The sequence below is a fragment of the Somniosus microcephalus genome, chromosome 25 (genome assembly GCF_052327205.1).
Source record: "Somniosus microcephalus isolate GS21.2 chromosome 25, FLI_Smic_1.0, whole genome shotgun sequence".
Taxonomy (NCBI): domain Eukaryota; kingdom Metazoa; phylum Chordata; class Chondrichthyes; order Squaliformes; family Somniosidae; genus Somniosus; species Somniosus microcephalus.
Window position 1 is genome coordinate 36,616,217 of NC_141011.1, and position 17,617 is coordinate 36,633,833.

At 45.0% G+C, this 17,617-nt stretch overlaps 1 protein-coding gene across 15 annotated transcripts in view; it reads left to right on the forward strand.

The window, feature by feature from the left end:
* kcnab2a (potassium voltage-gated channel subfamily A regulatory beta subunit 2a) overlaps window positions 1–17,617 on the forward strand; it is a 372,430-nt gene that overhangs the window by 260,248 nt on the left and 94,565 nt on the right. Inside the window, exon 1 of one of the 15 annotated variants that reach the window (XM_085967219.1) lies at window positions 10,179–10,405. The exons of the other annotated variants lie outside the window; for them this stretch is intronic. Within the exon in view, the coding sequence (XP_085823345.1) occupies window positions 10,194–10,405 (212 nt within the window). The 5' untranslated portion in view covers window positions 10,179–10,193. Of the gene's footprint in view, window positions 1–10,178; window positions 10,406–17,617 lie in introns of those variants that run through there. 15 annotated transcript variants of the gene reach the window in all.

Sequence of the window (17,617 nt, forward strand, 5' to 3'; positions counted from 1 at the left end):
CTTTCAACATTAGTCCCACAGCTTACCTTCACTCTGTTACTGACCATCACAACGTCCTCTTGGCCACAATGCTGAAATAAAAGCCACCACAAAGCAAACTTTCCAATCAAACTTTATACATCTATCCATCTAATATGACATCAAGAAATCATCTCATCACCCTTGTGCGTTCCCTCAGTGACTGTCTTGTGTGTGCCTTTGCCTATCCTGTGCTACCTCAGTGAATACAGTATGGCTGGTGGAAGGCTTCTGACTTTCAGTGGGAGACACTGCAAATGGCCTTGCAGGTCGACCTTGAGGAGCTGGTGGCTGGGAGTGTGAAATCAACGGACAGCGTTTCTTCTTCACTCTCCTCCTCCTCATCCTGGAGTCCCCACATGGCACAGGATGTGCATTCCACGGAACTGAGCTGCCCTGCCATGCATAGACTTAATAGACTATTAACTAGAAACACTTACCAGCCACTCACCAATCAGCTCCTTCCCTGGTTGTGACAATTTTAGCTGTTTTGCAGTTGTTGGTGTTTTCGCTGGAGGTACTCCACCTCCTCGCTGCCGCCGCTGCTCCAGTCTACACTCACTCTGGGCCTCCTGCTCGATTTATACTCCACCTCCTTCAAATGGTTATTTTTACTTTTAATTTTTAGTTTTAATTAGTTAATTTAGTTTGTTATTAATTGAATAAAGGTATAGTAGTTAATACTCTCCCAGTTCTGAATTTAATCCACTTACCTAACCTAGAAAGCAAAAGAGCTGTAATACTCACCAACCAATCACCTACTTGCTCTCCTGTGATGTCACTCCTTGTTTTTTGGGTTTTTTAAGTCGCCGCTCAGCTCCCTTTATTCTGCCGCCGCTCCCGCTCAGATCCACACTGTGTTCTGGGCCTTCTCCTCTCAGCTTCCTTTATGCCGCCGCTGTCACTGCTCCCGCTCAGGTCCACGCTGTGTTCTGGGCCTTCTCTCAGCTCCCTTTATGCCGCCACTCCTGCTTAGGTCTGCCGCACAGCGTGGCATTGTGGTGAGGGGAGGGTCGAAAAGCAACAGGTGCATGCGAGAAGAAGGATAATGTATGTGGATACCAGCATCTTGTATCCTTTCAGCCCCGCCGCTGGCCATGGGGTCAGCCATGCCCCTGCCAAGAATGGCCAGCACCGTCCCTCCAAGGGGGTGAGGTGAAGCTAGGAATAGGAGGTGTGCTTCGTGTTTGGTACAGATTGTTGGTAGGTGAGTGATTCGGGGTTGCGGGGGAGTCGTGCATTGAGAAGTGTGTGGTGGTGCAGTTGGTAGGAGACTGCTTTTGAAGATGCATTCACTGACCTTGACCACTGGTCTGAGGTCATGAAGCTTCTTTGGGCACTGGAGCCAGGTCATGGGGGCAACATTGTTGGTAGTGACCGCCTCGGTGATCTAGTCCCACATCCTTCTTTCTGGAGGCCATGTTAACCCCCTGTACAAAGCTGGAGTGCTGCGTGTGAGACCCTGTGTGACTCTTCCCTGGCTTGCTGAGCCTTTTGTGTTAGTGCTGAAGCACTTTTCCCATTTTTTTAGGTGTGGAAGGCAGTTCAGCTGAAGTCTGCCATTTGGGAATTCTTTTTAATGTTTATTTTTTTCAGAAAGCATTTGAGCTTCAAGAGGCTAAAAACAGCCTATTTTTAAATGATTTTTTTTCAATTTAGAAGGCAGTTCCCCTTTAAGGGACCAACACTGCTTTCTAAACTGACAGCCTTGCTTTAAGAAAAGACTGTTCTGCTTCAGGGATGCTACGGCCACGCTAGATTGGGTCTCCTGCTGTGAGTAGCGCCCGAAAACCAGCCTTACACGGTAAGTTTAGTACTGCGCTAATTTTAAACAGCTTGCAGCACTAAAATACCCGTGCTGCCTGCACAATTAATTCTGGTGGCAGTTAACTGCGGCCCGTGGTGGCACCGGCAGCTTTTCGCCGCACTCTAACTTTTAGCTTCGATGCATTTGTGGCAACAATACAAAAGCAGGCAAATGAGTAGCAGTTACTTGCAATTTAGGTTTGTTGCTCAATAGTATCTTGCTATGTTGTGATTTGCCTTTATGTAACATTTTGCTGTGTTGTGCAATTTGTTCTATGCTCTGAAAAGAAAACTGCTTGAGATTTTAGTGGCAGGCTTTACTGTAGGGTGTCTTCTACACTGATTATCAGAGGGGTTTCATGCAGATTGCCCAATGTTTCTGCAGGTTCAGCTTGAAGTTTCCTACCAGTGAATCTGGAGAGTGTTTAATTTTTTTTAAATGGTGTATATGGTAATTGCCACAAAATATCTATTGGTTGTATATAGAATGAATATTATATAAGGTGAAACTTTACATTAGAGTATAGATTATCCATATTGAATTGTATGGATTGCCCTTTACTGTGATATTACATCTCCCTCCCTTTGTCACCCTCCCATCTTCAGTCTCTCTCTTCCAGACATTTATGGTTAAAGCTGTAGTGTTCCCTTTAGAAACTGGATAGAGCTGTGTGCTACTTGGATCTAAGACAAGTAGAATAGTGTTCCATTTGCCAGCACTGACATCGCTCACTTCAATGAGTAAAAAAATAAATCGCCCCTCCACAGAAAGTGGGAGAAGCTTCATCTTGTGATGTAATATGGCAAAATTTACTGTCTGTAAGTAAAGTTTAAAATATAGTGTTCATTCCTATCACCCAATAAGAGGTCATGCTTTTCTTCCTGTTAACTAAAATTGACTGACATTAAAATCCAGAGTGGTCCAAATTTGGAATCAACAAATAATGTGACATCATTTACTGTGAGGAAGGCACCCTTATGTGAATTATTTTAAGGAGAATAAGTATTTCTTTGTGTCTTCCTAACGTATGTAGCCCTTGTTGCATTTGTCTGCTGGCATAATGTAATTGCTTTTAGTTGTTGCCAGTTTTCTCCTTATACCGTCTCTCCTGAATACATTGACTTGCTTGCTGGGATGCCCATCCAATGCCCTCCAGTAACCACCTCCCCCAATGGCCTTTCTCCAAGTGTGCTTTTGTACGTTGAATATCAGCAGGCTTTTCAGTCGTGGTAAGGGGGTGAGCACCAGTGCCAAGCCTAACCATGTCCTCACACAGCATCTCTATGTGCAGATTTTCCAGCGGGGTCAGTGAGTAGCAATCAGGAGCAAGAACCGTTACTGAGTTGTTTGTACTTCTTCTTCTTCTTCTTCTTAGGCAGTCCATCGGAACTGAGGATGACTTGCTTCCACACTAAAAATGAGTTCTCAGGTGACTGACAAGTCCAATGCGGGACCTACAGTCTCTGTCACAGGTGGGGCAGACGGTGGTTGAAGGGGCGGGTGGGTGGGGTGCTTGGGTTGATGTGTGCTCCTTCCGTTGTTTGCACTTGGCTTCCGCTTGCCCCCGGCGAAGAGACTCGAGGTGTTCGGCGCCTTCCCGGATGCTTCTCCTCCACTTTGTGCGGTCTTGGGCCAGGGATTCCCAGGTGTCGGTGGGGATGTTGCACTTTTTCAAGGAGGCTTTGAGGTTGTCCTTGAAGCGGTTCCTCTGCACGCCTGGGGCTCTCTTGCCATGTCAGAGCTCCGAGTAGAGCGCTTGTTTTGGGAGTCTCGTATCAGGCATGCGGACGATGTGACCGTCCATCGGAGCTGATCGAGCATGGTCAGAGCTTCGATGTTGGGGATGTTGGCCTGAGTGAGAACACTGACGTTGGTGCACCTATCCTGCCAATGGATTTGCAGGGTCTTGCGGAGGCAGCGTTGATGGTACCTCTCCAGTGCTTTAAGGTGCCTGCTGTACATGGTCCATGTCTCTGAAGCATACAGGAGGGCGGGTATCACTTCTGCTCTGTAGACCATGAGCTTGGTGCCGGCTTTGAGGTCCTGGTCTTCAAACACGACCAAAGGCTGCACTGGCACACTGAAGGCGGTGTTGGACTTCGTCATCGCATCTGCTCTTGTTGACCGTAGACTCCCGAGGTATGGAAAGTGGTCCACGTTGTCCAAGGCCTCGTCGTGGATTTTGATAATCGGGGGCAGTACTGTATGGTGGGGACAGGTTGGTAGAAGACCTTTGTATTATGGATGTTTAGTGTAAGGCCCATGCTCTCGTACGCTTCGGTGAAGGTGTTGACGATGGTTTGGAGACAGAGGGCAAGTGTAGGACCCCACCCCAGCAGAGATCAGCTAATGCATCACAAAAGAATAATAATGCTATTTAAAATGATTTGACAAAAGATATATAAATCTGACTTCATCCTCTGTGCTGTATAATGGGCAATGTGAAAACATTTTAAAACTATATTTGGATGGAAAATGTAGTGACAAATACAGGTGAGTTTTCTAATGGGCACCTGATGTTCAGAAAACATTAGCCCTTCCAAAGTGTAGAATTATAGTGCTTTTGTGCTGAAACGTGAGCTTCCTTCTCAGTAATAATGACAGAGAACAATGCTGCACTGTACAGCCTGAAATGAAGAAGTCATCTCACCGCAGTTGGTGATACATTGAGAAAGGCTGATCTTAAAAATTAGAAACACGTGATATTGTACTCCTATTACAAATGACCTTTCTAACCAGGAGTAAATATTTTTTGAACTATTGACCTGAATGTTTAAGGAGAATAAGTATTTCTTTGTGTCTTCCCAATGTATGTACCCCATGTTGCATTTGTCTGCTGGAATAATGTAATTATGCCAACACTGGAGAAAGTGTTTCAGCAGAAATTGCCCAGTGCATTTTTTTATATCTCTAATTTGCTCGATTTTACAGATCTAACCAAGGCAGAGATTATAGCCACTTCCATCAGGAAATACTAATTTAAAAAAAGCTTGTTGCTGCAGTTCGCAGAATTTGAAGTTCAGATGATACAATCTCTCAAGAGTGGGGGGTGTAGAAAAACAATGAACACATGAACAGTAGTGTATTGCAGAATGATCGGTTCAGTTAAACATTGGGACTGCAGGTAGAGCCCTTCAATGGATTGGCTTATCCTCAATTTCCTGCCTTGGTACATTAGTTATTGTTAACCCATCATACCTTTTAAATGTATATCAGAATATTCTTTTGAAAGTAACTGGGAATACTGTTGTGTCTAAAAATGGTATCAATATCACACTGGGCTGGGAACAAAGCAATGCAAAGACAGATAAAGAAAAACCTGTGAGCACTAGAAATCTGAAATAAAACAGAAGATGTTGGAAGCACATGATAAATCCAACAGCACTTAAAAATAGAAAAGACACATTACCATTTTAGTAACCTATGCTGTCCAATATTTTCTGTTTTTCTTGTGACATTGTTCATTGTGACTCGGAGGATACGCTAGAGTATGATGTCTGAACTATGACTGCTAAAAAGTGAAAGGAAATCATTGTGATGTTCATATGAAGAGTATGTTATATGCAAAACTGTTAATATATTACTAGTTGATAGCCCTCCCTAACCCAGGGGTACCGAGAACAGTTGTAGTGCCCTGGCTGAGGTCAGCTAACTGGGGACAGACCAGAAATTGAACTCGAGGCCTTTCTGGTCTGCACGGCTAAGCCAGTCACTAGACAAAATGAGCATTTATCTTTTTTATTTATAGCTATTCTCTGGAGGTCTATTATAGGCTGTTGCTGGGGGATGGGGTTGGGTTGGGTTGGTGAGGAGGTGTGGGGGGGGGCGATGTTGGGGACAGGAGCTGAGAATTAACACGTAATAATGCTCACAGATGCAGGAGCCATAAAGGAAGACTAGTCAACCCTGTGCATTAAAATGAACCAAATCATAAAGGTGCCTGGAAGCAAGAAATTATTTCACGTAAGGACTTTTTTGTGCACAGAAGCATAAAACAACCAAATTTGTGCACCTTTGCAGAGCAGTTTGCAGTTGCATTCATCATTGAGTGGGTTTTGTACATCCAAACTGTCTACACTCGTTTAGTAAACCAGGAGCCGCATCTGATGCCATATTATTTGTTCCAAGATTATACAATTCTACACTGCCGTCGAATACTGGGGATTATTTATATCGGAGTACAGCCAACCAGAGTTGGGGGTGGAGAAATAGAGGGGTGTGAAGCACCCTATGTTTGCTGTTAGCTCCTCTCTAATAAAGTAAAAGTGCCTAAACTCGTTTAGCCATGGGGGTAACATAACATTCATTTCTAAAGCAATCATTCCTTCAAATCTTGGTGTGAAAAGCTGAATTGCTTTAAGTCTGTGGTGTTAAGTTACATCAACTCTTGCACCAAGGCTAGAAAGCAAGCATATGCTATTGTGCTAACTCATCCATTTTTAATTAATTAACTAGAAAATGTATTAATTGATGAAAGGAATTCCTGGTTTATGGGTGCTGATGGGTCAGTTTATTTCTGGGTGCTTAGCAGCAACATTCTGAAATGAAGTATCATTACGTCACTTCTCTTTTTCAGGAAATTGCTTTGCTGTTTGCCCGAGGTGAAACACATTTAAATTTAGAAGGTGTGTCACTCCTGTTGGGTTAATGCTGCAACTTGTCTGTAGTTGTGAATGCTCACAATGATGATATCTGCTTGAATGTTTTTTTTTTGCTTATGGGATCTGGGCGTCGCTGGCAAGGCCAGCATTTATTGCCCATCCCTAGTTGCCCTTGAGAAGGTGGTAGTGAGCCGCCTTCTTGAACTGCTGCAGTCCGTGTGGTGAAGGTACTCCCACAGTGCTGTTAGGGAAGGAGTTCCAGGATTTTGACCCAGCAACGATGAAGGAACGGCGATATACTTCTAAGTCAGGATGGTGTGTGACTTGGAGGTGGTGATGTTCCCATGCGCCTGCTGCCCTTGTCCTTCTAGGTAGGTGGAAGAGGTCGCGGATTTGGGAGATGCTGCCGAAGAAGCCTTAGCGAGTTGCTGCAGTGCATCTTGGAGATGGTACACGCTGCAGCCACAGTACGCCGGTGGTGGAGGGAGTGAATGTTTAAGGTGGTGGATGGGGTGCCAATCAAACAGGTTGCTTTGTCCTGGATGGTGTCAAGCTTCTTGAGTATTGTTGCAGCTGCACTCATCCAGGCAAGTGGAGAGTATTCCATCACACACCTTACTTGTGTCTTGTAGATGATGGAAAGGCTTTGGGGAGTCAGGAGGTGAGACACTCGCTGCAGAATACCCAGCCTCTGACCTGCTCTTGTTGTCACAGTATTTATGTGGCTGGTCCAGTTAAGTTTCTGGTCAATGGTGACCCCCAGGATGTTGATGGTGGGGGATTCGGCGATGGTAATGCCATTGAATGTCAAGGGGAGGTGGTTAGACTCTCGCTCGTTGGAGATAGTCATTGCCTGGCACTTCTGTGGTGCGAATGTTACCTGCCAGCCCAAGCCTGAATGTCATCCAGGTCTTGTTGCATGCGGGCATGGACTGCTTCATTATCTGAGGAGTTGTGAATGGTGCTGAACACTGTGCAGTCATCAGCCAACATCCCCATTTCTGACCTTATGTTGGAGGGAAGGTTATTGATGAAGCAGCTGAAGATGGTTGGGCCTAGGACACTGCCCTGAGGAACTCCTTCAGCGATGTCCTGGGGCTGTGATGATTGACCTTCAATCACCACAACCATCTTCCTTTGTGCTAGGTGTGACTCCAGCCAGTGGAGTGTTTTCCCCCTGATTCCCATTGACTTCAGTTTAACTAGGACTCCTTGATGCCACACTCCGTCAAATGCTGCCTTGATGTCAAGGGCAGTCACTCTCACCTCACCTCTGGAATTCAGCTCCTTTGTCCATGTTTGGACCAAGGCTGTAATGAGGTCGGGAGCCGGGTGGTCTTGGCGGATCCCAAACTGGGCATCAGTGAGCAGGTTATTGGTGAGTAAGTGCTGCTTGATAGCACTGTCGATGACGCCTTCCATCACTTTGCTGATGATTGAGAGTAGACTGATGGGGCGGTAATTGGCTGGGTTGGATTTTTCAACACTTCTCAAATTAGCAACACCCCTTCCTCTGTACCCCCAACCTACTGTGATTTGCTGAAAATTTATATTAATATTTTCACTGTGTGGGATGACATAGTATATTAAACAAATATATTGACCCACAGAGTAGTAAAATGCTGTTTTACCATAATTGCTCACGTGGCAAGCGCCTATCTAGCCATTCTGCTATGGAGAGGTACCAGAGTGATGTTGCACTCTTCTCTGCAGGTAGAGAGAGAAAAGATTGATCTGCAAGGCAGCCCAGGCCTTTTTGTTGACATAAGGCTCATTTAGTGTATCGGTGTCACATTTGCCTTCATAAGTCTTTTGCCTTTGCCTGTCAAAAAGTAGCTAATTTATGATGGTGCTTTGAGATGTTTTGATGTAATAAAATGCATGTTTTGTTATTGGTTATTACTGTCAGATGTGCAACCCAGCAGTGTTTTGTAGCTCTCCAGACTTAACCATAGTTTGGAAGGACTAAATCTATAATTATGCTGCTGGGTATTTTTAACAATTGAAGTGGACGTAGTCTGAAAGTTTCTAACACCCACTATTATGCTTTAATGTTCTGGGAACAATATTGCACTCTTCTATGGGGGAAAAATTGGGTATCGCCATTCTAATATTGCCAATCCTTCATCGTCGCTGGGTCAAAATCCTGGAACTCCCTCCCTAACCGCACTGTGGGAGTACCTTCACCACACGGACTGCAGCGGTTCAAGAAGGCGGCTCACCACCACCTTCTCAAGGGGATTAAATACGTGGGGTTACGGGGATAGGGTGGGATATGTGTCGGTGCAGGCTCGATGGGCCGAAATGGCCTCTATCTGCACTGTAGATTCTGTGAATAAATGCTGGCCTTGCCAGCGACGCCCAGATCCCATAAGCGAATAAAAAAAAAAACCAAGAAGCAATTAATGTATAACGTACTCAGGGTAAAGAGCTTGATATTAAATGGTAGGTTATCCGTTTCAGTGAAATAGAGCATTTAACAAACTAAAACTACGACTGTTGTTCATACTTTACCAGTTTCATCTTGTCTTTTAAGTGGCAAACATTACTCTTGGTGGGCCCACCAAATGACATTCTACAGAAGTCTAAACCTATCTATATAACCAGATTATTAAATAAGTGCTTTGCACTAGTTAATGAGGGAGAGGTGCTGCTAAACAATTTAAAATATATTTTTATTTAAACTGTTGCTGTGATTACCTGCTTAACATCCAGTAATATTATGCTTCAGTTTTGAAAGGAACATAATAATTAATGGACATGCTTTTCGAATGAATGTGTGGTAGGTTTTGTGTTACTATTTTAATGAGAATTATAAATCACATTTATTCTTATTTCAGACCTTTGTATCTCATACAGTGGACGTTGCCCTTTTAAGCACAGTTCTGTAGCATATATCCTGCAGGGGAAGACTAGTGATGTAGCCCCTTCCCCTCCCCCCTTTAATTTTTTTTATTCATGACTATTATGCTGCTTCCTAGATACAGCTCAGTGAGCACTTAATTGTTTCTGTATACACTGTAATGCTGCCGTGTCTCACTACTGACTACAGAGAGCTTTATCACTGCTGTGATACAACAGTCCTGGCTAGTGAGGTCTGGCTAGCACTCTCAAAACCTTCCCGTGCTCTTTCTAAGATATGCTGCAGAGTTTGGGATTCGTCATAGGATCTTTGGATAAGTGCTTCTTCAATGAGCATCTGTTGATGGTGGACAGCGATGCTCCTGAATGATTTTGATAATGAAGAATAACAAGAAATGATTAAGTGCAATACGCGGTGATAGATGGCAAGGCTGGAGTGCTGAAATCTTTCTTCTGATTTGCAAGAGTTGTGTTTCCTATTTGCTCCTTTGCAGCAGTGTGAGGGGAGGGGGGAAGAACATTGCTGACACTTGAGAAACTACCAATGCTGCAAAAATAAATAAAATCCTTTGGAGGTTCTGCAGTTTTAGCCTTCAATAAGGAATCAGTATAAGTAGGATACATGAGAAATGAAGAAAGAGCAAGGAGCACCGATCCCATGAAAAAGGAAATTTGCTGTATTTTTTCACTATCCAGTTAACTCGATCTTTCTGATTTTCCTGGTTAAAAGCTCAGTGATCTGTTTTGAAGATTTTATTTCAATTGCTGCAAGATTATCCATGTTATTTTGAGAGCTCCATCTGCTAGGTGGACTTCATTATTTTCTTCCACACTGAGGGGACATTGTACAATCATCCTTCCTGTAAGGCTTGTAATTCTGCCGATTGATACTCTTCAAAGCAAGTATGCAGGTGTCATTTATGTGCACTGATCACAGTCTGAAGAACAGAAGCACAGACGAGCGACACAGTCGGCACAATGCAAGTAGCCCCAACTTGGGAAGTAAGAGCAAGTTCAGAACAGTGGCCATGGTTGCTCGGAGCTTAGGACAGCTGTCGGTGCAGAACGTTTCATCCACAAGTGATTTAAGCTCAAAGTACCCAGGGATGAAATATAGGTATGGAAAAAAAAATCTTCCCTATGCCACATATTTTGGGGAAATGGAGCACTTGCAAAGCTCCACGTCACAGTAAATTCAACTTAAATGAATTAAATATTTTGTAGTTTTCAAAATTACAGCTTTTTGGTCAAACAACTCCTGCAAAATACTACTTTGGGTACATATTGTAGTTAGCAAAATGTTAAAAACAAAGTTTATAATTTCCAATTTTAAATAGACTTGTATTTTTATACCTTGTCTAGATATGCTGCAACCCAAGGTATTGGGAATAGAAACTGGGAAGGGGAGAGAAGTGCCATTGTTTTTTTGTTGAAGTGTACACAACATTTGTTTCTGGTAATGTAACAATAGTAGTTCTTAACTTAAGTGCTCAGAATTTACCTTTTAGCCAAGTATATAACCTTGATTGCGTATAGCCTAATTCTGAGTGGTTGCTGTGTGTGTGGGGAGAGGGTGGGGGATGGTGAATGCTTTAATTGTCCAGTGAAATATAGGGTAATTTTAACCCCCAGAAATGGGTAGATTTGGGTCGGGTGGGATGTTAAAATGTTAAAAATTTCGAATACAGCCCCAACCCGCCCACTCCTGGTTTTAACAGGGACGGGCGACCAATCCACTCGCAGGAGACAGACCGGCCGTTAACCTTTTTAAGGAGGCTGCATGCCTCCATTTTAACAAGGTTTGTAGTTTTTTACTGCTGTCGTCCGGGTTTCCTGGACCTCGGAAAACCCGGCAAATAAAAGGAGGCGAGAAGGGCTGGATCCGTAAAGCAAGTGCCTTTGCAGTACTGCTTGTGCGCCAGGAGGGGCAGGAGGGTTTTCTCCAGGCCTAACGAGCTTGCCCTGTTTAAAAAAGAAACCCCCTCCCCCCGTGATCACCGACACGCCGCTCCACCCCCACCACACACACACACACACACACCCACAACCACCATTAAATTTACCTGCTCCTCGGCTGCCACCTTTTCCGGAGCCTTCCTTGCCCGACAGGCAGCCAAGCCTTTCAATCAGGCTGGCTTTCACTTGGGGAATCCGGAAAAAACACATCACACACGCACTGGGGTTAAAACTCCACAGCGGGGGGGGCATAGCTCCCGGCTCCTAAACCACGTCCCAGTAACTATCAGGGCCATAGAAACTGAAAAGCAAATTGGATACTAAATTTTTCTTTCAGTTCTCCTTTTCCATTCAGAACCACTATTTAGAAATCCATTGTTTTTGTATTTGTGCTAACCCTGTGTTGTATGATTTGCACTTCTGATAACTGAAAGTTCCTGCAGTTTTGAGGAAAACTGGTTACTTATTTAAACACACACTGACTTTACTAATACTATACTCTAATGTCTACAGAAGTTGGGCATATCAATTTGCTATGCATGCCTATTGGATATACATTTGATGGCCCGCAGTAAAATAATTATGTATAAACTGAACATTTTCCACAGTAATGTATTTCCTCAGTAGCAGAGGTCTCTGGAGGAGAGAGTACATAACCTGAAAGTGTATTTTTAATGTTTATAGTGCAGTCCACAAACTATTTGTGTGAGATATAATTTAATTCAATGATATTGCAACATAATGTGTATTAACATGTTGCACACTTAACTGCTAGATAACCTTTGTTTTTTTTTTTACTTGTGTGCTTTATTTAGTAAATGCACATAAGCCACAATACATGCTACAGGAATCAATAAGTGAGAAATGTTTTTTATATCTTGGTTCTGCTGTGTAGAGCCAGGAGGTTGATCTCGAATGTCAGGGATGCAAGTTATGAGGAAAGGTGAAAAACATGGGGGTAAAATTCAACTTCAGCGAGGTCAGATAACGGGTAGTAGTGGATCGGCCACCTGTTATACACAATGGCCCCGATTTTCTGGCCGCCGTTGGGCGGCTTTTCATGCAGCCGGGGGCCAAAAATCGGCGAAAAAGCGGGTCGGGACCCCCCCCCGCCTGATTCCCCACCCCGTCCGACTTTCGGACTGCCGTTTCCACGCGCCCCGCTTCAGTCCCGGCCGCCGCTGGCGGGACTGGTCGTCGGAGCATTAACAAGCAATTATCTGCTTGTTGAAGTGGATTTTCCCGTGCCGTTGCGACTTTGGGGCTATCCCCACCTGAAACCCGCCTGCGGGGAACCCCGCTGCTGAGAGCTGGCGTGAAAACAGCTGGCTTGCTTGCTTGCAGCAGCAGGTCGCTGAGGGCTGAAGAGATTTAAATAGGCAGCATTTGCAGGCTGCAGGACCTTGTTGATCAAGGCTTGGGGGAACTTTTTGAAGCCTTAGGAGCAGCTGCAGAAAGTTGGAGCCTCACACACTTTTCCAGTGTGAGCTCCTGGGAAGCCCCTCTCACCACCCTAACTCAGCGCCCCCTCAACGGAGGCATCTGCCAGAAGCATGGGAGGCCTTTGGGACGTTCCCTTCCTGGCATTAGAGGATCTCCAACAGCAGAGGCGGCAGCAGCAGAACCAGGAACAGCAGGATGAGCACCAGGCTGCTGCTCACTCACCTGAAGCTGCATAGGCCAGAAGGGGCCAGCGCTTGGAAGTGGCTTGAGAGCACCTTGCTGCGCTTTAGGGGGCCAGTGGGACCCGTTTCTGCAGTGGCAGTCCTACTCAGAAGGACTTCCATGAAGATCTGGTTTCTCTGTTCAACAGATGGCCAACGCTCCTCAAGAGATGTCATTCTCTTATGAGCACTCACCATGTTTTCCATACCCTGGCGAGTTATATCCTGCATGGAGGTTGCCAACCTTTCCATGGTGATGCGTTCATGCGCCAATGACTCCACAAAGGCTCTGCTCATGGTCGCTATGGACTCCTCCATTCGCTCCACACTCGCAGCGACCCTGGAGACAAAACCTGCCAGAGACTCCCGCATCTGTGCATGGAGGTCCATCACCTCTTCTCTTGCGGATGGACCCAGAGGCAGAGGGTCGACATGCAGCTGAGCTGAGCTGGCAGAGTCCTGCGCCCTCCGATGAGGACTCTCCACAGCTGTCCCTGTCTCCAGCATCTGCTGAGGCTCACTTGTGAGCTGTGAAACACCAGGTGATAACACTACTCTATGTCCCGAAGGTCCCCCCGAGGTGTGAGTGTCTGCGCTGGTGCTGGGTGCGCTTACTTCTGCTGACGCTGCGCCCTCAGAGGTTGGAGCTTCCTCTGAGGAGTCTGGCTGCACAGCCTCTTCCTCCTCCACAGTGAGGACGGGGTCTCTGGATGGTACTGTGGGGGAGTAAAGGAAGGAGATAGAGATGTAATGCCAAGGTTCTTCTGGTGACTCCCAGCGAGTTGGCATCTGCTGACACCTGCATCCATGCAGCATTGGTCTCAGTGGGAGGCCTCTTCCTCCCTGACCTAGGGAAGAGGACCTCCCTGTGGGCCCTAACCCCTTCCAATAATGCCTGCAGTGAAGCCTCGTCGAATTTGGAGGCAGCTCGGGGTCTGGCACTGCCCACAGCTGCTGCAGGCTCCTCTGCCATGCTGTGTGGTTCGTTTGGAAGCCTTCAGAGGATGCAGTGCTTGCTTTGGACCTTGAAAGCACCACGAATGATGACATCATACTGTGGGGATTTCTGACACGAATTGGACAATTAGCAAGGCTTCCCACATGCTGGGAATTAATTGGCCAATTGAGGGAAAATTGCGTGGAGCTGGCTGACACTTTTTTATGTGTGTCAGAAACCCCACATTCGGGGAAACCCGACCATTTCCCACACAAGCCGAAATTCGGGGCCAATGTATGTAAAACTTATTGATCCAGCATTTTGCTGATGCGCTATATATTGTGATGACTATCCTTATTTTAAACTACATCTGGATATATTTTGCAGATTTTAAAGCTTCTCTTGAAAAATCTTTCAACCCTTTATGTCTCCTGCTTCCTTGTCAGTTTGAGTCAATTGAGAAATGATTTTATCATCACTCCATCCCTTTGCCCACAAAAATAAACATGTTCTTGTCCTTGACCAGTGCGCGATGCTGGGTAATCTTGGTTTAGAAAATTGGACACAGACTCTTGTTAATTAAACATAAGGTTTCACTTTAACGTATTTGTTTTAACCTTTACAGTGCCAGATTTGAACACAGAAAGAGTATTAATTCACAATTTGGAATAAAAATATTGTTGGATGTAGAATTGAACACTCAATTCATATACTGTATGTATTTCTCTATATCTTTCTCTTTTTAGAGCAGGATTGCTTTCTACTTTAGCTGGTGAGGGAGCAAGGCTGGGATTTAAACTGCTGATCACTGGGAGTACATTGCTGTGTTGATGATGGTAGTGGCCCTAACAAAGATTAAAAATTGAAAATGTGGGGAGTACTTTCAACACAAAATCCCTCGTGCCTAATCTATAATTCTGAGAAAGTTTAAGTTTCTTATCTCTGTATTTAGCTGGTACTGACTTTTCCTGCCTCTAGTCCTCCAGATTGCCATCAAGGCCAATCATGGGTCAATCCATGGGATTCCCGAAAGAGCCACTTGCTGATGTGCTCAAAATTAACCTTAGGTGACATCAGTGGAATTACATCTTGATGCAAAGAGCGCAATGAGGCATGAAATGATGAATCATCAGGACCGGAAATAAAAATTTGTAAATAAGGCTCTCTATCAAACTGGAGATTTCAGAATTAGTGATTTCTTACTGTATAGGAAAACATAGAACAGTTTAGAAATAAATTGGCACTGTCTTAAGGGAAAACTTTTTTCTAATATGCCAAGGAATATTAGATTGGATCTTTTGGTGACATAATAATTACTGCCCATGGCTTTCAAATATTTTAGTAACTGCGGCCATCACCAGGTTCTGCCTTCTAGTTACTTCATGAGACTGACAACTTGGCATTCAAATAAAACATCAGTGACATTCGTACTGCAGGCTTATCTCACTGTTGTGGGCAATACTGAAATTAGGAATTTAACAGAATGGGTGAGCAGTGTCTCTTGAGTTACAGTTCTTGAGCTCAATCTTCCTGGGTCGAATCCAAATTCTTGTTAGAATTTTGTACTTTTTATACCTTTCTCTTACCCCTGCTACATGACCATCAGCATGTCTCTACATGACATTGTTATAACAAAAGTTAAAACAGCTCCATATAAGGATAAATTAATAAGAAACCCAGGCCTAGAAATTCAGTGGGCTGCGCCACCTGTTAGCGCCCAAAGAGGGCACTTAGTGGCTTTAGCGCCACTGGCCACTCCTCCCGCTAAATTTAGCAGGACGCTAATGGCGGCGCTAGCCGTTAGCGCTGCGCTGCTACCGATGACATCATCAGTGTGCGCAGCGCCCCGCTACCACCCCGATCGCGAAATTTGGTAGCGCCTTGCGACCGGTTCAGGGGGGCCTACCTGCGGCGGTGGAGGTGCGGGGCGGACATTTTTTTTGCTGGCCGCCTGCCAGCACATTTTCGCGCGGCCGTCCCCGGGCTCTTTTGCCGGCACTCGCAATCGCTGATCACGCTGCAGCAGGCCCCTCCCCTTTAAGAAGGGGAGGAAGGCCTGCAGTACCGCAGCGCGCCGTGCCGCAGCGTGTGGCGCTGCGGCACGTTGCGCTGCGATTTTCAGTTGCAGCGCCCCAAGAGGGATGCGGGGTGCCTCGAGTAGCGCTGCGCTTCCGTCTGGGGCGCTGAAACTGAATTTCCAGCGGGCGTTCGCGACTCCTTCTGGGGCGGTACTTCCGGCGCCCTGGCAAGACTGGGGGCGCCAGTGAATTTCTGGGCCCCAGACTTTATAAATAGTTAAGTTAATAAGCTGAATTCCTCACTAACTTCTTTTCTGTGGAGCTAACGAGATCAGTTGAGATTGTGTCAGCCGTGGCTCAGTTGGTAGTACCCTCGCCTCTGAGTCAGAAGGTTGTGGATTCAAGTCCCACTCCAGAGACTTGAGCACAAAAATCTAGGCTGACACTCTAGTGCAGTACTGAGCACTGCACTGTCAGAGGTGCCCTCTTCGGATGAGACGTTAAACCAAGCTGCTCTCTCAGGCAGACATAAAAGGTCCCATGGCACTATTTCGAAGAAGAGCAGGGGAGTTATCCCCGGTGTCTTGGCCAATATTTAACCCTCAATCAATAACAAAACTGATAATCTGGTCATTATCACATTGCTGTTTGTGGGAGCTTGCTGAGCGCAAATTGGCTGCCGCGTTTCCTACATTTGACTACACTTCAAAAAGTACTTCATTGGCTTTAAAGTGCTTTGGGTCGTCCGGTGGTCGTGAAAGGCGCTATATAAATGCACGTCTTTTCTTTTCAGTATAACTTCTTATTTTTGTTACCTTATCGCACATTTCTTTCCTATTACATTTAATTGCTGTGCGTATGTTGCTTTGATTCTGCGTTCTTCAGCACCAACCTGGTCTTTCCATCCTATTGGGACCTTAATTAAAAAGACAATGTTTTGCACTCGTGTGCTTGTTCTCAATCAGTTGATTTACTTCATACAAGGATATTAAAACTGTGGTGCTGTAAGGGTCATTTCTCAGTTCAAAAATTCAGTGGTAACCATCTTAGAATTGCACCAATTAGTTATTTTAAGACATTACAATTTAAGCATCACACTTTCCTACTTAACAAGCAAAGGTGAAAAGTTAACATTACTACAATATCAAATCACTCCAAGTACTTAAGGAAGTGCCCCTAGAAATAGTAGATGCATTGCTGGTCATCTTCCAAAATTCTATTGACTCTGGAGCAGTTCCCATGGATTGGAGGGTAGCTAATGTAACCCCACTATTTAAAAAAGGTAGTAGAGAGAAAACGGGGAATTATAGACCGGTAAGCCTGACCTCGGTAGTGAGGAAAATGTTAGAGTCCATTATAAAAGATATAATAGCAGAGCACTTGGAAAACAGCGACAGGATCGGACAAAGTCAACATGGATTTACAAAAGGTAAATCATGCTTGACTAATCTACTGGAATTTTTTGAGGATGTGACTGGTAGAATAGATAAGGGAGAACCAGTAGATGTGGTGTATTTGGACTTTCAGAAGGCTTTCGATAAGGTCCCGCATAAGAGATTAGCGTGCAAAGTTAAAGCACATGGGATTGGGGGCAAGGCACTGACTTGGATAGAGAACTGGTTGGCAGACAGGAAGTAAAGAGTTGGAATAAACGGGTCTTTTTCTGAGTGGCAGGCGGTGACTAGTAGGGTACCGCAGGGATCGGTGCTAGGACCCCAGCTATTCACAATATATATTAATGATTAGACGAGGGA